This window comes from Oncorhynchus clarkii, chromosome 3, assembly GCF_045791955.1.
Source record: "Oncorhynchus clarkii lewisi isolate Uvic-CL-2024 chromosome 3, UVic_Ocla_1.0, whole genome shotgun sequence".
Taxonomy (NCBI): Eukaryota; Metazoa; Chordata; class Actinopteri; order Salmoniformes; family Salmonidae; genus Oncorhynchus; species Oncorhynchus clarkii.
In genome coordinates this window covers 38,891,574-38,915,119 of record NC_092149.1, presented here as the reverse complement: position 1 = coordinate 38,915,119, position 23,546 = coordinate 38,891,574, and the positions used below count along the sequence as shown (strand labels likewise).

The following is a 23,546-nucleotide window of genomic DNA, read 5'->3' as shown; positions in this document are numbered from 1 at the left end:
TACCGAAGATGGTTTGGTAGGGTTTAGATACTTGGGAACCAAGCTCGAGTTATCACTGTAGCTCTGTTATCGCCTGGACTTGTTGAAATATCTTAGTCTAGAAAAAAACCCTCCAGGGTATAATAATATGTAATGTCATTATCAATAGTAGGCTATGTATAGTAGCCTTGTATAACCACCATCGAGCTGTAGGCCTAAGAGCACGTCCTGTTTAGACGAAATACCGTAACTTACTTATTACTCTTATATTTCAATATATATAGGCTACTGTATTAATCAATCAGTAATTCGTTCATGGCATCACACAGCATAGGAGACATTCATGCTTTGAAATGCAATCGAGCATTTTAGTTTTCAATTTTAATATCAAAGGGAGCTTTGGATAATTAGCCTAGACAATGAATACTTTGCAATTCACGAATGCATGCAACTGTTTTTAGTCTACTGTAATAAAGCCGCACATATGCCCAGGCCTTGAGCAGAGCAACAGGCCCAACCCCCACTAATACACCCGCCCAAGCCCCATCCTAAGAGATATATATCAGATGCTCAACATGCTCTGCTCACACCTACTGTAATGGTCCGTGCCTAAACCACACGAAAACAACACTAGACACTGTTGAACACAAAGCTTTTACTATCTCATCCTGGAATATACAAGGTCTGAGGTCATCTCTTTTTGGCCTAAAGAGCAGGAACCCAGACTTCATCAAAGAAAATGGAAATACAGACATTGTCATCCTAAAAGAAACATGGTATTTTACATCTGGCTAAAAGAAAATTATCTCAACAGAGAAAAATCTCCTTGTGTGCTACCTATATCCCCCCAATAGAATCCCCATACTTTAACGACAACAGCTTCTCCATTTGCAGGCCCAGGTACTAGTCTGTGGCGACCTAAATACCAGAACTGGACAAGAGCCTGACACCCTCAACACACGGGGACAAACACCTCTCTCATATGCCCCCCTAGACACAACGACAACAACAAAAACGGGTCGCAACTCCTGCAGCTCTTTCAGACTCTGGGTATATACATAGTCAAAGGTAGGCTTCGAAGGGACTCCTATGGTAGGTACACATATAGCTCATCTCTTGGCAGTAGTACTGTAGACTACTTTATCACTGACCTCAGCCCAGAGTCTCTGACTGAACGCTCTCAGGTCACAGCAAAATCATACTCTACTTGAACAGAGCTTTGCTCAATCATGAGGCATCAAAGCCAAAGGAACTGAATAATATTAAGAAATGCTATAGATGGAAGGAAAGTTAGGCAACAACAAATTCAATCCCTTCTAGACAATTTCCTGGACAAAATGTTTTACTGTAATAGTGAAGGTGTTGACTTGGCAGTAGAAAATCTAAACAGTATGTTTGACCTCTCAGCTTTCCTATCAAATCTAAAAATGTCAAGCAGACATCCTGAGAAAATTAACAACAATGACAAATGGTTTGATGAAGAATGCAAAATCATAAGAAAGAAATTGAGAAACCTATCCAACCAAAAACAGAGACCCAGAAAAACTGAGCCTAGGCCTTCACTATGGTGAATCACTAAAACAATACAGAAATATACTACGGAAAAAGAAGGAACAGCACGTCAGAAATCAGCTCAACGTAATTGAAGAATCCATATAATCTAACCACCTCTGGGGAAAACTCTAAACAAAGAGTTATCTGTCTAAAACGGAGATGTATGGATAAACCACTTCTCCAATCTTTTTGGCTCTATAACAAAGAGCAAACATCAAACACATATACATGAACAAATACAAATCTTAGAATCAACTATTAAAGACTACCAGAACCAACTGGATTCTTCAATTACATGTTATGAACTACAGGACAAAATACCCTCCAACCCAAAAAGGCCTGTGGGGTGGATGGTATCCTGAATTAAATGATAAAACATAGAGACCACAAATTCCAATTGGCTATACTTAAACTCTCTAACATCAGCCTCAGCTCTGGCATATTTTGGAACCAAAGACTAATCATCCCAATCCACACAAGTGGAGACAAATTTGACCCCAATAACTTCTGTGGGATATGCGTCAACAGCAACCTTGGGAAAATCCATTGCATTATCATGAACAGCAGACTCGTACATTTCCTCAGCAAGAACAATGTAATGATCAAATGTCAAATTGGCTTTTTACCAAATTACCGTACAACAGACCACGTAGTCACCCTGTTCAACCTAATTGACAAACTAACAAAGCAAAACAAAGGCAAAGTCTTCTCATGCTTTGTTGATTTAAAAAAAGCTTTCAACTCAATTTGGCACGAGGGCCTGCTGTACAAATTGATGGAAAGTGGTGTTGGGGGAAAAACATACCTCACCCTACTAGAATCTGAAGTCAAATGTCTACTGTTTGCTAATGATCTGGTGCTTCTGTCTCCAACCAAGGAGGGCCTACAGAAGCACCTAGATCTTCTGCACAGATTCTGTCAGAACTGGGCAATGACAGTAAATATCAGTAAGACAAAAATAATAATGGTCTTCCAAAAAAGGTCCAGTTCCCAGAATCACAAATACAAATTCCATCTAGACACCGTTGCCCTAGAGCACATAAAAAACAAAACATACTGTCGCGGAAATTTCCTCTATTTACCAAATCATGAGAGCAAACCACAAGTCAGAGTTAGTTATCAAAGTCCATCTTTAATTATATGAGCTCTATCACAACCCTGTGACTCTCAGATCAGTTCAGTGTCTATCAATGAATTCTCTGAGAGCCCCCTACACATTGCAGCTGAGATCCTTTAATAGCAAAAAACACACATAGGCAGACAGCATAGACATAATAAATCGTTCAGCTTTGTCTCCTTACTCAAACCCAGAACCATAAACCAATCCTCCATATCAACAGGCATATATCAAATCCATCCTATCTTGACAAGATCACAGAGACACACTGACTGGCACACAGACATTATGGAGCCAAGAGATACACGCTTGACCTCTCCCCTCTCTCCAGCCCAAACAACTTAGTCTTGACATAGAACAGATACTGCAAACCCTGCCACAGTATTATACAAAAATAACATTCTGATGAGAAGTAATTTACAAACATATGATGAATATAAAACATCTTACCTATGTTACCACCTAATTCTGATTATTCCCCAACAATACCTCGGCCTAAACATCAGAGCCTCAGGTAACTTCCACAAAGCTGTGAATGATCTGAGAGACAAGGCAAGAACGGCCTTCTATGCCATCAAACGGAACATAAAATTTGACATGCCAATTAGGCTAAAGATACTTTTGAATCAGTTATAGAACCCATTGCCCTGTATGGTTATGAGGTCTGGGGTCTGCTCACCAACCAAGAATTCACAAAATGGGACAAACCCCACATTGACACTCTGCATGCAGAATTCTGCAAAAATATCCTCTGTATAACGTAAAACACCAAATAATACATGCAGATCAGAATTAGGCCGATACCCGCTAATTATCAAAATCCAGAAAAGAGCTGTTCAATTCTACAACCACCTAAAAGGAAGCAATTCCCAAAACTTCCATAACAAAGCAAACACCTACAGAGAAATACACCTGGAGAAGAGCAAGCAAGCTGGTCTTGGGGCTCTGTTCACAAATGGACCCTACAGAGCCCCGGGACAACAACACAATTATACTCAACCAAATCATAAGAAAACGCATAGATTTTCACAAAATGAAATCAACTCAAATCAAACTTTGTCACGTGCCGAATAAAACAAGTGTAGAATGTACCTTGAAATGCTTACTTACAAGCCCTTAACTCTTCTTGAACTGCACTGTTGGTTAAGATATTTACCAAGTAGACTAAAATAAAAAGTAACATAATAAAAATAACAATAAAGAGGCTATATACAGGGGGCACCAGTACAGAGTCAGTGTTTGGGGGTACAGGTTAGTTGAGGTAATTTGTACATGTAGATGGGGGTGAAGTGACTATGTAAATTGTCCGGCGGCGATTTTATTAATTGTTCAGCAGTCTTACAGCTTGGGGGTAGAAGCTGTTGAGGAGACTTTTGGGCCTAGACTTGGCACTCCGGTACCGCTTGCCGTGCGGTAGCAGAGAAAACAGTCTATATACTGAAGTCTCTGACAATTTTATGGGCTTTCATCTGACACCGCCTATTATATAGGTCCTGGATGTGAGGAAGCTTGGCCCCAGTGATGGGCCATTCACACCACTCTCTGTAGCGCCTTAGTCAGATTCCGAGCAGTTGCCGTACCAGGCGGTGATACAAACGTTCAGGATGCTCTCGATGGTGCAGCTGTAGAAACATTTGAGGATCTGGAAACCCATGCCAAGTCTTTTCTGTCCCCCGAGGGGGAAAAGGTTTTGTCGTGCCCTCTTCACGACTGTCTTGGTATGTTTGGACCATGACAGTTTGTTGGTGATGGACACCAAGTAACTTGAAACTCTCGACCCGCTCCACTACAGCCCCGTCGATGTTAATGGGGGCCTGTTCGGCCCACCTTTTCCTGTAGTCCACGATCAGCTCCTTTCTTTTGCTCACATTGAGGGAGAGGTTGTTGTCCTGGCACCACACTGCCAGTTCTCTGACCTCCTCCCTATATGAGCCTCGTTGTCGGTTATCAGCAAACTTAATGATGGTGTTGGAGTCGTGTTTGCCACTCAGTCGTGGGTGAACAGGGAATACAGGAGGGTCTACTGAGGGGCCCCAGTGTTAAGGATCAGCTTGGCAGATGTGTTGTTGCCTACTCTTACCACCTGGGGGCGGCCCATCAGGAAGTCCAGGATCCAGTTTGAGGGAGGTGTTTAGTCCCAGAGTCCTTAGCCTAGTGATGAGCTTCGTGGGCACTATGGTGTTGAACGCTGAGCTGTAGTCAATGAACAGCATTTTCACATAGATGTTCCTTTTGTCCAGGTTAGAAAGGGCAGTGTGGAGTGCGATTGAGATTGCTTCATCTGTTGGGGCGGTATGCGAATTGGAGTGGGCCTAGGGTGTCCAGGAGGATGCTGTTGATGTGAGCCATGACCAGCCTTTCAAGCACTTCATAGCTACCGACGTGAGTGCCACGGGGCGGTAATCATTTAGGCAGGTTACCTTCGCTTCTTTGGGCACAGGGACTATGGTGGTCTGCTTGAAACATGTAGATATTACAGACTCGGTCAGGGAGAGGTTGAAAATGTCAGTGAAGACACTTGACAGTTGTTCCGCGCATGCTTTGACGACACGTCCTGGTAATCCGTCTGGCCCAGCGGCTTTTGTACATGACAAGTGGTTGTCCCAATCCCCTATAGAGTAGAGACTGCGTTAGCTATGGAAACACAATTTACCTAGAACAACACTAGTGCTTACAACCAAAAAATACCAGTCCTAATAAAAAAAAGGGTCAGGAGTATCCTCTGCTCTGAGGTTGTAGTGGTGATGACTGTAGCCTGGTCCCATCATGTCAACTCCTTCGCATGACAAGATGTGGCATGAAGGTGCAAACAAATTGGTACCCAGGTTAGTGTGATTTAGGAGTCCTTGATTATTTTAGTTGTGAATTAAAGACATGACTAATCCACCACCCTGCCGCTTCCCCTGTTCCTCCATCCCTGATCAATTGCTCTGCCAACATCTCATACTGTGACACCAATCAATTGCTTTGATTGGGGAGCACCCGGCATCAGGCACAGCACAGCAGGCTCAGGGCCAGGCAACTGCTCTCTCTGGGGCTTCGATTTCACTTTGCCTTTGCCTTTGTGTGTGTGTTTGTGTGTGTGTGTGTGTGTGTGTGTTAATGCAGTGTTTCCCAGAAAAATATCAGGACCAGGAAGTAACCAGTCTGTGTGTCGGATAGTGATAAATATAGCTTGTAAAATGGGTGTCAAAGAAACACATGTTCTCTACGTAATCTCTATGTCCAATGAACTCTATGGATAGGCCAAGAGTGAGCTTTCAACTGGAGGGCAGTTGCTGTGTGAAATCACATGGTAGTCCTTGTGCTTTCAACCCCTTGGGGGGGGGTTGTCTCCTGTCTGTGTAACGGATGTGAAACGGCTAGCTTAGTAAATAGCATTTCAATCGGTGACGCCACTTGCTCTGAGACCTTGAAGTAGTAGTTCTCCTTGCTCTGCAAGGGCCGCGGCTTTTGTGGAGCGATGGGTAACGATGCTTCTTGGGTGACTGTTGTTGATGTGTGCATAGGGTCCCTGGTTCGCACCCGGGTATGGGCGAGGGGACGGTCTAAAGTTATACTGTTACATTGATGCTGTTGACCCGGATCACTGGTTGCTGCGGAAAAGGAGGAGGTCAAAAGGGGGGTGAGTGTAACGGATGTGAAACGGCTAGCTTAGTTAGCGGTGGTGCGCGCTAAATAGCGTTTCAATCGGTGACGCCACTTGCTCTGAGACCTTGAAGTAGTAGTTCCCCTTGCTCTGCAAGGGCCGCGGCTTTTGTGGAGCGATGGGTAACGATGCTTCGAGGGTGACTGTTGTTGATGTGTGCAGAGGGTCCCTGGTTCGCGCCCGGGTATGGGCGAGGGGACGGTCTAAAGTTATACTGTTACATCTGTCTCTCTGTTTGTTTGTGTGTGCTGATCAAGCAAAATAACTTCTGTTCTCTCTAAGACAATTGGCAATAAAAATTTTTTTTTTGCGGAACAGATGGGGGTGGTTCAGCACCCCTACTTCCCGCATCTATTTAGGCTGTTTTTGTAATTCCGTTGTGCTGTAGCCTATTTATAGCTCAGGTTTGCTGTGCCTATGTCTCAGAGGTGTGTGTGTGTGTGTCTCTCTCTCTCTGTCTGTCTGTGTGTGTTCTCAGGCCATGTTCAGTCTGTGCATGGTGGAGAGTGAGGCAGATGAGGTGACTCTTCAGGGAGTGACCAGTGTGGGACTGAAACATGCACTAGACTTCGCCTACACAGGACAGGTGAGTCTACAGTTGCACCTTCATCTACAGCTAGCCACCCCACACATGTCCTCAAGTCACACACAGGCACTGTACACACTGTACACACAAACATAACTGTACACACAAACATATCTCACAACTATCCAGGCTTACACTAACTAAGAGTGACAGTTTCCAGCTTTTCGTTAGCTGATTAAAGCTATAGCCCAGCCATACTGGAGGATCGCGGTCCTGATAATTGACCCCTAGGGTGCCCCCATTTTGATTTTGTTGAGTCACTCAGGTATCATATGAACGCGCATAAAACATGACAAAATGTGTAGAATTGCAGGAAATTTGCTTTAAAATGCTGAAGTTTTCTGTCCGCCAAGGAAAGTTGAGCATTTTGGGGTCATGTGAGTGGCGATGTGGGGGTTTGTTACTTATGCCGATAAATGACAATATCCTCCCGAACCGTTGCCATCTAGTACATTTGTGTGACTGGACCTTCTTAAATAGTGGTTGAGTCCACCTGCTATAGCCTATACATGGATGTGATATCTAACCTAGCCTGATCCTACAGTATGCCAGTGACCCCCCCCCCCCCCCCTCCACTCTTTCTCCCTCTCTCTCTTGCCTATCTCTCTTCCCCCCCCCCCCCCCATCTTTCTCTCCCTCTCTCTCTTTCTCTGCGGTGAGGAGTCAGGAGATCTATGCCCTGTGGCCCAGCAGTGAAAGGCTGGCTAGCTCGTAATTATTCCTAATTGCATTTCCACAGAGGAAATGAGCAGGGGGGAGTTGTGTTGATGTAGGTCAGCAGCCGGCTGCCGGTCCGTTTCAGTCTGCTGAGATGATGAGACGTGAGCAATATGCTTATTTCAGTAAACAACCACAGAGCTAGTTGCTGAAATCCACGGGCCACATATCAGGGACCATGGGGTTAGCAGACATGCTGTTGCTATATAGTCTACACTGAGAGGACGCACGCACGCATATTATAAATATTAGTCTTACTTTTTTATTTGATGTTGCTAAAATCATGTATTTTGCATGGCAATTACATGGAAATGTGGTATGTATCACAACTGTAAGAAGAATAACTGTGTGTGTGTGAATAACAATGTACCACTCTAACTGCAATGTAATGACCCTTTTTAAATTCATGTTTTATAGACATGGAATATAAAGTGGGACACACACATGTAGTCTATTGAAGAGCACACAGCGCAAAGAATGCCTCTCAAATTCTTTCAGTAGCACATGAGTGAAATCACATTAGTATGAAATGCTATTGCACACAAAAAAAACACGCCTGGCCCGAGACCACAGTCACACACCCACACACATGAATCAGCAGCATTATATAAAGTGACCACTGGTCCCTGAGGGCTTCTGTCATTTGGTTGCGTCCCAAATGGCACCCTATTCCATACATAGTGCACTACTTTTGACCAGAACCCTATGGGCACTATACAGGGAATATGGTGTCATTTGGGATGGGAACCTGTCTGTCTGGGGAGGTGAGCAGTGTGTGAGGTGGACAGGACGTGGTCTCACTCAGGTCCTCTCCTCAGATAATGCTGGAGCCAGGGGTGATTCAGGATGTTCTGTCGGCAGGAAGTCACCTTCAGCTGCTGGAGCTGCTCAGTCTTTGCTCACACTACCTCGTCCAGGTGAGGAGTCAAGACAGACATGGACACACACACACTCACATATATTACATACTCGCACATAGTCATATACAGTAGTACAGTCAAATAAGCACATACGTATCACACACCCACACCCACACTGGAATTTCTTGTGTATATGGAGGGTCTACTCTCCACATGTCCAAGGTACTTCCTAACAACACAAGACCACACATTAACCCCCCCCTGTCACTACCAGTAAGATACATTAGCATGGCAGTGGGCAAACTGTTACATCACCTTATGGTCAACAGTGCTCTCATACACCGTCTGCTGGTAGAGAGAGAAATGGACACTGTGTTGCACACCATTGATTTCACTGCACTGTCCCTATAGACATACTCCCTGCTCACTGTAAACACTGTATTATACAATTAGATAGCAGCTGAAGATGCAGAGAAAAGACCCAGGTTAACATAAAATATAGATTCACTAGCTTTCTATATGTATTTTGTCTGTATGAAATTGGGTATTGAACAGGTAATTTTTTTTGTGCGCGAGTGTTTGTTTGAGGCGATTACTCAGAGCCATGCAGTATATTGCACGTGGTCCTGCTTACTGCCAGCAGATGGCAGTCTTATTCCACTCTCGATCTCCATGTTCTGTTCTCTTGCCTCCTCTCCTGTTCTCTCTCTTACTCTCTTACTCTGTGTTCTGCTTGAATAGCAATGTGGTCTCATCTCCAATAGATTCAGTGGTATATAAACTGCAGTTCAAAAACACCCCAAGGAAAGTGTGTGACCCAGAGTGTGTGTGTGTGTGTGTGTGTGTGTGTGTGTGTGTGTGTGTGTGTGTGTGTGTGTGTGTGTGTGTGTGTGTGTGTGTGTGTGTGCGTGTGTGCGTGTGAGGGATACTCAACTGTATGTCTGTGTGTGTTACTGTATGTATTAACTTAAACTCTACACCCCAACCTCTGGTCTCTTGGCCCTCCCACCACTACTGGATGTCAGCTCCTGCTCAAAGCTCTTCTCTGTCCTGGCACCCCAACGGTGGAACATACTTCCACCTAATGTCAGGACAGCGGAGTCCCTGCTCATCTTCTGAAATCTTTTCAAACCCTTCCTCCTCAAAGAGTATCTTAAATATATCCCACGCCCCCCCCCAAAAAAATGTATAAATAAGTGAACAAAAAACCTGCACTTGTCTTTCCTGCTACTTTATTGTGGGAAGATCACGGTCCCACGGCTGCGATATGTTGTTGTCTCACCTAGCTATCCTTACAAAATTGTAAGTCGCTCTGGATAAGAGCGTCTGCTAAAATGACTAGCTGGGTTTCTCAACTCCACGACATGGAGATCTCGGAGTTGGGCTGCGCCGACTGTCAGTTGATACGAGGAAACAGTCGGTGGTTGTATTTGAAAAAAAGTTTTATTGAAAAGTATGGATTTCAGCAAAGAAAAGGCCCGCTTTTACACAGGACAAACATATGTTTAAGAAAAGTGTCGACTGACAGTGACTCGATGTAGTTGGAGGTTCAGTCCGCCCGCAGTCGTCTCTGCTCAACTCCACTGAGGTGGTATATATCTTGGCGTTTTAGAAACTCTGCTACGAAATGACTCAAATGTAAATGTATTTACCTTGTGAGTCTGTGCCTGCCGATGTGTCCACAACAGGAGCTGAACAGTGTTAACTACCTGGACCTGTACCGTGTGGCCGATCTGTTCCACCTCCCTGCTCTGGAGGAGGCTGTGGTCAGCTTCCTGGTAGAACACCTGTGTGAGCTGCAGCAGAGCCGCCAGGAGGAGGTGCTGCTGCTCCCCTACCGCCTCCTTAGGGAGGTGCTGAAGAGCGACCGCCTCACCTCCCTCAACGAGGAGGAGATCTGGCAGGTACACTGCACTGGCTCCTCACAGTCACACACGCGCGCACACAATGGAAGAAACACACATGTTCGCAAATGCATGCACATATACAGACACATGCACGCACGCACACACACACACTATATATGCACACCATAAACCCACGCAGACTTTGATATACTACATCACACAGTGTGTCGTAAAACGTCAACTGGGCAACCTTCATTGCTTTCACCAAAATACACTCTTTATATTTATGTATAGGAGTGAATAGGAAAGGAAGGCGTGTGTGTGTGTGTGTATATATATGGAGGGGGGGGGGGGGGGCGCTATGCGTTTTGACTGTTCATTTGCACCAATCAGGCCCCCCTCTCCACCTCTTCTCTCTCTCCCCCCTCTCTGATTAGGCCCACCGCGGCTTCATCAGCGCCCCAATCACCCAGCTGTCACTCCGGCCGCCCGTCTGATTGAAAACAATCAGGCCTCTGATGGCACAATTACCCTGACCCTTTAGCCGGGCGATGCTGCCATAATCAGACCCCGATTAGGCTGCTTTGGGCCTCCTTCACTCTGCCGAGGAAGGTTAATTTGGACATCCGCCCGAAAAAACGCGAGGGCGCCAATACACAGCCGATATAGTTTGCCCGTCAATCATCGTCACACCGACTTCTCTCCGAGTCTCACGCTCTGGAAATCACATTTTCTTGGGTCTTTGTTTTTTTTCTTCTCCCCCTTCTTTGCGCATTTGTCTTTTCTCTGGTTGCTCTCTCCCTCTCTCTCTATCTGTCTCCCTCTTTGGGGAAGAGGGGAGGGAGGGGAAGTTGATTTATTCTCTGCCCCGAGGAAGTTCTCTGATCCAGCGTGACCTTCACAGTCAGCCTACCGGAGCGCACACACACACCCCTCTGCCACTTCAGAGGTGGGAGGAGGAGGAGGGAGAGAGCGGAAGGAGGAGAGGGGTGTAGATAGCAAGACCGAGAATAGGACAAAGCAGAGAGTGGAAAGGTGGGGGGGGGGGGGGGGGGTGTAAATACTGTTGTGTTAATACTGTTGTGTTGGCATAATTTTAGGATGTATTTAAGAAGGAAGAGAAAAAGGAGTGGCATTGACAGTAGTAGGACAATATATACAGTGCATGTGGGAATATGTCTGCGTCTATGTAAATGGTGTTCTGGTGTGCTGTTTGTACAGAATATGGTTTGAACGCATCTACGAGCCAGTGTAATGTTTGAATAGGATTTCAGTGTGTATCCAGTGTGCCTGCGAGTCAGGAGGAGGTGCTGACAGTGAACCGCTCCAGCTCAGTAATCTTGCTGTGCTGTAATAAGTTCCCTGTCTCTGTACTGATTGTGTTGAAAGCCACTTTGTTTCCCTGATAATGGTATCAGTGATCTTCAGCCATCTCGCCCACATTCACACGCCACCGCCGCAGCTAAACAGCCTCCGATTGCTCTCAAGTTCAATTAAATCCCCCCTCTGCTTCTCTCCTCTCCCGGTCCTCAACAAAGGAATGTACCGGTGGATATTCATGATGTGTGTGCATTTGTATAAGTGTTTGTGTGTGTATGCGTTTTGTATACGTGTGTTTGTGTATACAGTAACACACTCGTCTTGATCTTGCAACACTGCTCTGTAGGCATTTAGAATACTAATAAGTATGAATCGCTTCCCTCTGTCTTCCTCTTCCCCCTCTCCTCTTTAGCTGGTGGTGTGCTGGTTAGAGCATGACTGTCGGTACCAGTACACCGAGGACCTGATACAGCACGTTCGTTACGGCCTTATGGACGTGGCCACCCTGCACCACGTGGCACAGTGCCACCCGCTGGTCCAGTCCAGTGCCACCGCCGCCGCCCTAGTGGACGAGGCTCTAGAGTACCACCATGCCACCTACGCCCAACCCCTCCGCCAGACCGCCCACACCAAGCCCCGCTTCCAGTCTCTCACCCTCTACATCGCCGGCGGGCGCAAGCGCGAGGTGAGCCGCGTACGGGAGCTGCGCTACTTCAACCCGGCCGCCCAGGAGACCGTGCGCGTGGCCGGGTGCTCCAACTGGAGCGAGCTGGCGCCCATGCCCGCCGGGCGCAGCCACCACTGCGTGGCCGTCATGGGTCACTTCCTGTTTGTGGCAGGCGGCGAGGTGGAGCATTCCACGGGGAGAACGTGTGCGGTGAGGACCGCTTGTCGGTACGACCCCCGGGGGAACCGCTGGACGGAGATAGCCTCCATGAAGGCGTGCAGGGAACACTTTGTCCTGGGGGCTCTGGGCCAGTACCTGTACGCGGTGGGGGGGAGGAACGAGCTGAGACAGGTGCTGCCCACCGTGGAACGCTACTGTCCGAAGAGGAACAAGTGGACCTTCGTCCAGTCCTTTGACCGCTCGCTGTCCTGCCACGCCGGCTGTGTGGCTGACGACCTGCTCTGGGTCTCAGGTACACACACACCCAGATGGAGAATAGAGCATAACAGATTGAACACACACACACACGCCCGCCCGCCACCTGTGTGTAATACTCTTCTCTGTTACAGGTGGAGTCACAAACACAGCTCAGTACCAGAATAGACTGATGGTGTACGACCCAGAACAGGTAACTGAAGAACAGATAGTACAGAGAAATAAGCCAAAAGCCAGACAAATGCCATCAAAACATTTAAAAGCGTGGTTTCAGAACAGTTTCTGTGATAGCTGAGTAATACGCTTGTTTACGGCAACTTTGAGGATGTGTGTTTGCGTGCACGCGAGACAGGGGGCCCGCACGCAAGGGGGAAGAGAAGGAGAGCAAGAGGGAGAGAAGGAGAGCGAGAGGGAGAGAAGGAGAGCGAGAGGGAGAGAAGGAGAGCGAGAGGGAGAGAAGGAGAGCGAGAGGGAGAGAAGGAGAGCGAGAAGGAGAGAGAGAAGGAGAGAGAGAAGGAGAGCGAGAAGGAGAGCGAGAAGGAGAGAGAGAAGGAGAGCAAGAGGGAGAGAAGGAGAGAAAGAGGGAGAGAAGGAGAGAAAGAGGGAGAGAAGGAGAGAGACGGAGAGGAGGAGAGGGAGAGAAGGAGAGCAAGAGGGAGAGAAGGAGAGCAAGAAGGAGAGCAAGAGGGAGAGAAGGAGAGAAAGAGTGAGGAAGGAAGGAAGGAAGGGAGAGCAAGAGAGAGTGAGCAGGAGACCGAGAAAGTCTCATTTGTATTCACCGTGGAGCTACATTCACCTGCCAGGAACACCAACCCCCCCACCCACACTACCCTCCTACCCTCAACAGATGGCCACCCGTCAGCTCCTACCAGACATACGCAACCGCGCACACACACACACACACGCACAATCGCTCACGTACACACACAAACATGGTCACGTATGCTCTCACCCCCCCACCCCCCACACACACACACACACACACACACACACATACATACAAAACAACCAGACACACTTAGTCAAATGTGCACAGTCGGATACATCCGCGTAAAATGGAGAGGGTGAAGTATATTATTAGGAAGGGGGGCGAAATCATGAGGAGAAATCATAGCCCTGGTGTCACATTATTTATCCAGCACTGAACATACATCAATTACCCAAGCAGGGATACGCTAAAATATTAATCCATCTATTCAACATCTTCCCACTGTCCTTTTCCCTCCCCACCTTCTCTTTCTCTCACTCTCTGCCCCCCCCCCCCCCCCCTCCCTTCCCCTCTCTCTCTGACAGAACCAGTGGCTGGCCCGCAGTCCCATGCTACAGAGGCGAGTGTACCATGTCATGGCCGTGGCGAGAAGGCAGCTGTATGTGCTGGGAGGAAATGACCTGGACTACAACAACGACCGCATTCTGGTCCGCCACATCGACTCCTACGACATAGACATGGACCAGTGGACCCGCTGCACCTTCAGCCTACTCACGGGTGGGTGGGCTGCGCATACACACGCTCATGCATACGCATGCACGTGCACATGCAGGCAGGCAGACACACACACACGTACTAGATAAGATCACTGTCCTCCTTTTTTTCCCTTGTGACTCTCCACCCCTCCCGACTTGATTCCCCGTGAAGTTGTCAAATAAGTTTAAGGTGAAGTCGGAAGTTATTTTCTGAACTTTCCCAACGCACCCTGTGTCTCAGATGACATCGAGTCATCTGGCCTCTCTTTGGCACAGTGAATCATTGTTTTCGCTCTCTCCTCTCTATCCTCCGCAGGTCAGAATGAATCTGGAGTGGCAGTCCATGATGACCGAATCTATGTTGTCGGTGGATATTCTATCTGGACCAATGAGCCCCTAGCGTGTATTCAGGTGAGTGACCTTGACCGATTTAAGTAACCTGAAAAATTGTCTTGTTAAACTGTTGTACATAAATCATTTATACATCATTTTTTAAAGGTATTTTGAATGCTCTTATAATCCATAGCAAATGTTATCTTACTAAAATCTCTTATTATTTCATGTATTTGACTTTTTTTTTTAAATTTCACTTCCTGTTGTCCAGGTGTTGGATGTGAGCACGGAGGGGAAGGAGGAAGTGTTCTATGGACCAACTCTACCGTTCGCCTCCAATGGAATAGCAACGTGTTTCCTCCCTGCCCCATACTTCACCTGCCCCAACCTCCAGACTCTACAAGTGCCCCATCACAGGATAGGGCCTGTCTAACACACTAATATAGACTACAGTAAATGTCTACATAGATATATCATGCAGCTCTTATGGACATACAACTATGTAACACAAAATAACTCATTTACAACACACCCCCCCCCCCCCCCCCCCTCTCTTCCTTCCTCTAAATTAATTCACACACTATTGCCACCCAGATAAGATTACCCACGTCTTCCCCAGTTTCAGGATCCCAACCTAACCACTCCCAAGTGCAGGTGTCACTGCCCATCCTTGACATTACCCATAAACTGAACAAAAACGTGGCCCTGTATGAAAGGAGGGTCCTCGAGGACATTGAGGAGGTTCCCTATTCAGCTACCCTGTGATGATGGACTGATCTTCCATCAGCTGCAGGGTTTGGGTCAATTCCATTTCAATTCAGTCAATTCAGGAAGTAAAACAGAAATTCTGATGACAATTTTGCTCCTTGAAAAGCATTGAGAATAATAGATATTCGATTGGAATAATATATCCCGAACTGCCATAGAATTGACCCCAAACCCTGCTCAGATGACTGGTTGAAATAAAGGGGCTGCACTAGTCAATGGTGCAGAACAGGAGATCGCAATGCTGGAGCACTCAAGGGGAGCAGAGCTCTCTACAGAGTGAAATGGCTCCCTCTTTTACTAATGCACTCTAGGGCTATTGGCACTCTAACTAGCTGTACTTACTTACTACTTACCATAACCCATCTACTCCATACAAAGCCAATGGACCCATCCAAGGTCATTTCAACTGAAACCGGTTATGTGTGAACTGTGGACCCAATCTTACTCTTTCTTGAGCGTGTGTTTTCTATTCAAGCTCAGGATTTAAGACTGTTTAACAGTTCAATGAATGTCTGACCACTGTTATCATACAGTGCATATACTCAACATACTGTGTGTAGGAGAACCTAAGCTATGTGTTGCCACTGTCTTATGCCATTTTCAAAACGTCTTGTTTTACTTTGAGCAAAAAAAATAGGACAAAAGTAATTCTGTAACTCCACCAGCCTCCAGCAGTGAGAGGAAGTGTGAGAAAAAAAAACATGTCTTGTTTTCAGAATAAAGAGGTACAGTACTGTATCAATAAAGCCCATAAATTGAATCGAGCAAGTTAATCCGCTGTATTTTCTTAGTATGAAATAGGGGAGTGTTGTCTAAAAAAATGTTTTGCTTTTGGGAGGGTTGTTTTTCTTTCTATTGGGCACAGGGGAGGGTAGTGTGCTTTTTCCCTGGTTTACATTCTCCCCTTTGCAGGATTTACTATATCATTTATTCTATCCTTAGGAAATTGTCTCATCTGCTTGCATGCACATCCCCTATTTCGAGATGTTTTGGTACTTCCCTTAAGCAGTACGCTTTTCCACACACTAACTATTATTATAAACTGGGTGGTTTGAGCCCTGAGTCTGTTTGACTGACAGCCATGGTATATCAGACCCTATACCACGAGTATGACAAAACATGTATTTGTATTGCTCTAATTACTTGGAAAGCGGTGTATAATAGCAGTACGGCACTTCGGGGTTTGTGGTATATGGCAAATATACCACGGCTAAGGGCTGTGTATCCAGGCACTCTGCGTTGTTGTGCGTAAGAACAGCCCTTAGCCGTGGTATATTTGCCATTTACCACACCCCTTATTGCTTAACTATACCACAGGTATACAAAACACTAAAGATACCTGCTCTTTCCATGACAGACTGACCATGTGAATCCAGGTGAAAGCTAGGATCTCTTATTGATGTCACTTGTTAAATCTACTTCAATCAGTGTACAGTGCCTTGCGAAAGTATTCGGCCCCCTTGAACTTTGCGACCTTTTGCCACATTTCAGGCTTCAAACATAAAGATATAAAACTGTATTTTTTTGTGAAGAATCAACAAGTGGGACACAATCATGAAGTGGAACGACATTTATTGGATATTTCAAACTTTTTTAACAAATCAAAAACTGAAAAATTGGGCGTGCAAAATTATTCAGCCCCCTTAAGTTAATACTTTGTAGCGCCACCTTTTGCTGCGATTACAGCTGTAAGTCGCTTGGGGTATGTCTCTATCAGTTTTGCACATCGAGAGACTGACATTTTTTCCCATTCCTCCTTGCAAAACAGCTCGAGCTCAGTGAGGTTGGATGGAGAGCATTTGTGAACAGCAGTTTTCAGTTCTTTCCACAGATTCTCGATTGGATTCAGGTCTGGACTTTGACTCATTGACTCATTCTAACACCTGGATATGTTTATTTTTGAACCATTCCATTGTAGATTTTGCTTTATGTTTTGGATCATTGTCTTGTTGGAAGACAAATCTCCATCCCAGTCTCAGGTCTTTTGCAGACTCCATCAGGTTTTCTTCCAGAATGGTCCTGTATTTGGCTCCATCCATCTTCCCATCAATTTTAACCATCTTCCTTGTCCCTGCTGAAGAAAAGCAGGCCCAAACCATGATGCTGCCACCACCATGTTTGACAGTGGGGATGGTGTGTTCAGCTGTGTTGCTTTTACGCCAAACATAACGTTTTGCATTTGACCAGAGCACCTTCTTCCACACTTTGGTGTGTCTCCCAGGTGGCTTGTGGCAAACTTTAAACAACACTTTTTATGGATATCTTTAAGAAATGGCTTTCTTCTTGCCACTCTTCCATAAAGGCCAGATTTGTGCAATATACGACTGATTGTTGTCCTATGGACAGAGTCTCCCACCTCAGCTGTAGATCTCTGCAGTTCATCCAGAGTGATCATGGGCCTCTTGGCTGCATCTCTGATCAGTCTTCTCCTTGTATGAGCTGAAAGTTGAGGGACGGCCAGGTCTTGGTAGATTTGCAGTGGTCTGATACTCCTTCCATTTCAATATTATCGCTTGCACAGTGCTCCTTGGGATGTTTAAAGCTTGGGAAATCTTTTTGTATCCAAATCTGGCTTTAAACTTCTTCACAACAGTATCTCGGACCTGCCTGGTGTGTTCCTTGTTCTTCATGATGCTCTCTGCGCTTTTAACGGACCTCTGAGACTATCACAGTGCAGGTGCATTTATACAGAGACTTGATTACACACAGGTGGATTGTATTTATCATCATTAGTCATTTAGGTCAACATTGGATCATTCAGAGATCCTCACTGAACTTCTGGAGAGAGTTTGCTGCACTGAAAGTAAAGGGGCTGAATAATTTTGCACGCCCAATTTTTCAGTTTTTGATTTGTTAAAAAAGTTTGAAATATCCAATAAATGTCGTTCCACTTCATGATTGTGTCCCACTTGTTGATTCTTCACAAAAAAATACAGTTTTATATCTTTATGTTTGAAGCCTGAAATGTGGCAAAAGGTCGCAAAGTTCAAGGGGGCCGAATACTTTCGCAAGGCACTGTAGATGAAGGGGAGGAGACAGGTTAAATAAGGATATTTAAGCCTTGAGACATGGATTATGTATGTGTGCGATTCAGATGGTGAATGGGCAAGACAAAAGATTTAAGTGCCTGTGAACGGGTTAGGTGCCAGGCGCAGCGGTTTGTGTCAAGAACTGTGATGCTGCTGGGTATGAACAATGGTCCCCTACCCAACTTGACAACTGTGAGAAGCACATAATACCCATTAAAAATGGAAACGTTTATTCCGCCATTTATTTGTCATATCGTGAAGTTTACAATTAAATGCAATTAATTGTGAGGTTTTGAGAGCCGTATAATTATCGGACAAGGAGAGATTTATCAATATATTCGCCTCAATCTAATTATTGATTAACGTGACCTCGGTCCGAGATTTGCGCGGTTATCAAAACGCCACGCCACGTCACGTCACGTAAGCCTACACGAAACAAAGACCTTATATGAAGTAGTTCTAAAATCCCAGATGGAAAAAGGGATGGTGAAAAAAACGATTGGAACCATTTCCTGGGATTTATGACTCATACTGTGGTACACAATAGGCTAACTAGCCATCATGGCACACATATAATCATTCAAAGCTGCACCAATATCCAATATAAATCCACATGAAGAGGAAGAGCTGATAGGAAGTGGATAGGCCAGGTGCATCAATAAGCATGAAAGACGAGACACGCAGCTCAAAAAGCACCCCTATTGATCTTGTTAAGGGACAATACAATTAGCCTACAACACCACAATGCAATGAATATTTGTTTTCAGGTAGGTACAAAATTCTACCCTAGGCTGCGGTGAAAATGTCATTTGAATAATGGCGCAAAAGCCCTGTGATTTGAATGTTTCATTCCATTTGGATAAGTTGTGAGTCTACTCTCGACAGTTTATAAGGTCGAAAGAGACTGACCTGCTACTTACTGTACGTCTGTATTTCTAATTCTGATACTGAGATGCGCTGTCTTGTTGCGGATCATCGTTCTCGCATATCGTCCTATAATAATGGGACTCTCAGCAGGCCCAGTTATTCAGGAAGGCTCAACACATGCTCTGCCTCCTCTCTGATCTGAGCAGCTATTCTAGGCTCGTCTAGAATCTTAACGCTTCAGTATAGCCTAAATGTTTGTCATTTTACTTTTAAAATTAATTAAATTACCTTTTATATGTGGCATGAACACACAACCACTGACAATGTTTCAATTTGATTACTTCAACGTGGTGCATTGGCACAGAAACCTGTTGGTGGATCATTCGTTGCATATATTTAATAGAATAATAGCATCACAATTTTTAAAAATCAGATTTCCAGGCCTCTCGAATGGCGCAGCGGTCTAAGCAGCGATCTTCGCAGTGCTTGAGGTGTCACTACAGACCCGGGTTTGATCACAGGATGTGTCACAGCCGAGCGTGACCGGGACACTCATGGAGGCAACGCACAATTGGCCCAGCGTCGCTCGGGTTAGGGAAGGGTTTGGCCCGTCGGAATTTCCTTCTCCCATCACGCTCTAGCGACTCCTCTGTTGGCGGACCGGGCGCCTGCAAGATGATTTAGATCGCCAGCTTGACAGTGTACAACAGACAGGGAGAATGAGTGGTCGGCGAACCCTCAACCTTCTGTCCCGTAGCCCTGCGTGGCATCAACTGTGCCACAAAAGCATGCTGAAATGGAAAAAGTCAATATGCACATTTATAAACACATGGTTGTTATAGTTATTTGATTTGTGGTTTCTAAACATTATTTTGAGTTAATTCTATGAGGGGGGAGGGTATCCAACAAGTAACCTACAGTACAAGGGGAGGGTCATGTGAAACTACAGTGCCTTGCGAAAGTATTCGGCCCCCTTGAACTTTGCGACCTTTTGCCACATTTCAGGCTTCAAACATAAAGATATAAAACTGTATTTTTTTGTGAAGAATCAACAACAAGTGGGACACAATCATGAAGTGGAACGACATTTATTGGATATTTCAAACTTTAACAAATCAAAAACTGAAATATTGGGCGTGCAAAATTATTCAGCCCCCTTAAGTTAATACTTTGTAGCGCCACCTTTTGCTGCGATTACAGCTGTAAGTCGCTTGGGGTATGTCTCTATCAGTTTTGCACATCGAGAGACTGAATTTTTTTCCCATTCCTCCTTGCAAAACAGCTCGAGCTCAGTGAGGTTGGATGGAGAGCATTTGTGAACAGCAGTTTTCAGTTCTTTCCACAGATTCTCAATTGGATTCAGGTCTGGACTTTGACTTGGCCATTCTAACACCTGGATATGTTTATTTTTGAACCATTCCATTGTAGATTTTGCTTTATGTTTTGGATCATTGTCTTGTTGGAAGACAAATCTCCGTCCCAGTCTCAGGTCTTTTGCAGACTCCATCAGGTTTTCTTCCAGAATGGTCCTGTATTTGGCTCCATCCATCTTCCCATCAATTTTAACCATCTTCCCTGTCCCTGCTGAAGAAAAGCAGGCCCAAACCATGATGCTGCCACCACCATGTTTGACAGTGGGGATGGTGTGTTCAAGGTGATGAGCTATGTTGCTTTTACGCCAAACATAACGTCTTGCATTGTTGCCAAAAAGTTCAATTTTGGTTTCATCTGACCAGAGCACCTTCTTCCACATGTTTGGCGTGTCTCCCAGGTGGCTTGTGGCAAACACTTTTTATGGATATCTTTAAGAAATGGCTTTCTTCTTGCCACTCTTCCATAAAGGACAGATTTGTGCAATATACGACTGATTGTTGTCCTATGGACAGTCTCCCACCTCAGCTGTAGATCTCTGTAGTTCATCCAGAGTGATCATTGGCCTCTTGGCTGCATCTCTGATCAGTCTTCTCCTTGTATGAGCTGAAAGTTTAGAGGGACGGCCAGGTCTTGGTAGATTTGCAGTGGTCTGATACTCCTTCCATTTCAATATTATCGCTTGCACAGTGCTCCTTGGGATGTTTAAAGCTTGGGAAATCTTTTTGTATCCAAATCCGGCTTTAAACTTCTTCACAACAGTATCTCGGACCTGCCTGGTGTGTTCCTTGTTCTTCATGATGCTCTCTGCGCTTTTAACGGACCTCTGAGACTATCATAGGGCAGGTGCATTTATACGGAGACTTGATTACACACAGGTGGATTGTATTTATCATCATTAGTCATTTAGGTCAACATTGGATCATTCAGAGATCCTCACTGAACTTCTGGAGAGTTTGCTGCACTGAAAGTAAAGGGGCTGAATAATTTTGCACGCCCAATTTTTCAGTTTTTGATTTGTTAAAAAAGTTAATATCCAATAAATGTCGTTCCACTTCATGATTGTGTCCCACTTGTTGTTGATTCTTCACAAAAAAATACAGTTTTATATCTTTATGTTTGAAGCCTGAAATGTGGCAAAAGGTCGCAAAGTTCAAGGGGGCCGAATACTTTCGCAAGGCACTGTATGTTTTATGTTGGGGGAGTGCATTTTTTTTGACAAGATCGACCAGGCGTGAAATTCTGACTGACAAAATGAAGCCTGATTGCATGAAGATTGCAAAGGAAAAAGGGAATGGAAAGAGCAGAAGTAATCTTTCGGACTCTGGCTGTATCTTGACGAGGGATACAGTGTCAGGAAAGGAGGCGGGTTTCTGCCTGTAAAGTTGGGCCAACAAAAGAGTGCATGAGCATAAAGAGATCCTATTTGTCTACTATCGGTAGTTACTATCACAACATGGAAGAACAAAATATTATACATTTATCTATATGCATCACACACTCGTTCCATGCCTGTGAAATTAGGAAACAGAAATACAACACTAGCACTTCCACATTATCTTATTTCATTACATTTACTTTATTTCGTAACACCTTTTTTGAAAAATATTTCAACATGAAGATGGAAACTTGACCATAAATTATGATCTCTATCACCAACAGGACAATTTCTATACATGATGTATATCTATCTATACATGAAGCCCAGTGGTGTTGAGGTCAACAGCATGGTGACCTGGTCCTGGGGGTCAACAGTCAGTCCTCCTCCAGGCTGATGATCTCCGCCTGACCACCGTCCCCCAGCAGAGTCAGCAAATTCCTGTATGCATTCCTGTCACACATGCAGAGACATTGAGTGAGTGATGTCACAGCACAAGATCTAGTATATTTCATACAGAGTTGACTGTGTCACTGAACACTGTATAAATACAGTGCATTCAGAAAGTATTCAGACCCCTTGACTTCTCCCCCCCAAAAATTACATTACAACCTTATTCTAAAATGGATTAAATCATTTTTTTTCCCTCATCAATGTACACACAATTCCCCGTAATGACTAAACAAAAACAGGTTTAGACATTTTTGTAGATAAAAAAAAGAAAAATATGAGTACTTTGTTGACACACCTGAGTGGGAGGCCCCGTGCACAATTGAGCAAGAGGACAAGTACAGTAGTGTCTAGTTTGAGAAACAGACGCCTCAAGTCCTCACAAGTGGCTTTTTCTTTGCAACTCTGCCTAGAAGGCCAGCATTCCGGAGTCGCCTCTTCACAGTTGACAAAACACAGAGACTGGTGTTTTGCTAGTACTATTTAATGAAGCTGCCAGTTGAGGACTTGTGAGGTGTCTTTCTCAAACTAGACTTTCTAATGTACATGTCCTCTTGCTCAGTTGTGCACCCACTCATCTTTCTATTCTGGTTAGGGACAGTTTGTGCTGTTCTGTGAAGGGAGAAGTACACAGCGTTGTACGAGATCTTCAGTTTCTTTGGCAATTTCTCACATGGAATATCCTTCATTTCTCAGAACAAGAACAGAAGAAACCCACAAATGCTGATGCTCCAGATACTCAACTAGTCTAAAGAAGGACAGTTTTGCTGCTTCTTTAATCAGACAACAATTGCAAAAGGGTTTTCTAATGATCAATTAGCCTTTTAAAATGATAAAATTGGATTAGCTAACACAATGTGCCATTGGAACACAGGAGTGATGGTTGCTGATAATGGGCCTATGTAGATATTCCATTTAAAAAATCTGCTGTTTCCAGCTACAATAGACATTTACAACATTAACACTATTTCTGACCAATTTGATGTTATTATAAAAATGGACAAAAAAAAGTTTCTTTCAAAAACAAGGACATTTCTAAGTGACCCCAAACTTTTGAATGGTACACACACACACACACACACACACACACACACACACTGCATTCAGAAAGTATCCAGACCCTTTCCCTTTTTCGACATTGTTACGTTACAGCCT

At 44.9% G+C, this 23,546-nt stretch overlaps 2 protein-coding genes across 4 annotated transcripts in view; one reads left to right on the top strand and one right to left on the bottom strand.

Annotated features, from left to right (window-relative positions):
* LOC139405969 (kelch-like protein 32) overlaps positions 1-15,025 on the top strand; it is a 33,868-nt gene extending 18,843 nt beyond the window's left edge. The window contains exons 4-11 of the mRNA XM_071148428.1: positions 6,778-6,885; positions 8,421-8,519; positions 10,151-10,366; positions 12,042-12,768; positions 12,866-12,924; positions 14,025-14,217; positions 14,512-14,606; positions 14,800-15,025. Of these exons, the coding sequence (XP_071004529.1) occupies positions 6,778-6,885; positions 8,421-8,519; positions 10,151-10,366; positions 12,042-12,768; positions 12,866-12,924; positions 14,025-14,217; positions 14,512-14,606; positions 14,800-14,961 (1,659 nt within the window). The 3' untranslated portion in view covers positions 14,962-15,025. The remainder of the gene's footprint in view (positions 1-6,777; positions 6,886-8,420; positions 8,520-10,150; positions 10,367-12,041; positions 12,769-12,865; positions 12,925-14,024; positions 14,218-14,511; positions 14,607-14,799) is intronic.
* Positions 15,026-22,118: 7,093 nt separating this feature from the next.
* The window catches only part of LOC139405968 (MMS22-like, DNA repair protein), a 36,449-nt gene continuing 35,021 nt past the window's right edge, over positions 22,119-23,546 (bottom strand). For all 3 annotated transcript variants that reach the window (XM_071148425.1, XM_071148426.1, XM_071148427.1), the window contains exon 25: positions 22,119-22,394. In XM_071148425.1, the coding sequence (XP_071004526.1) occupies positions 22,319-22,394 (76 nt within the window). In that variant the 3' untranslated portion in view covers positions 22,119-22,318. The remainder of the gene's footprint in view (positions 22,395-23,546) is intronic.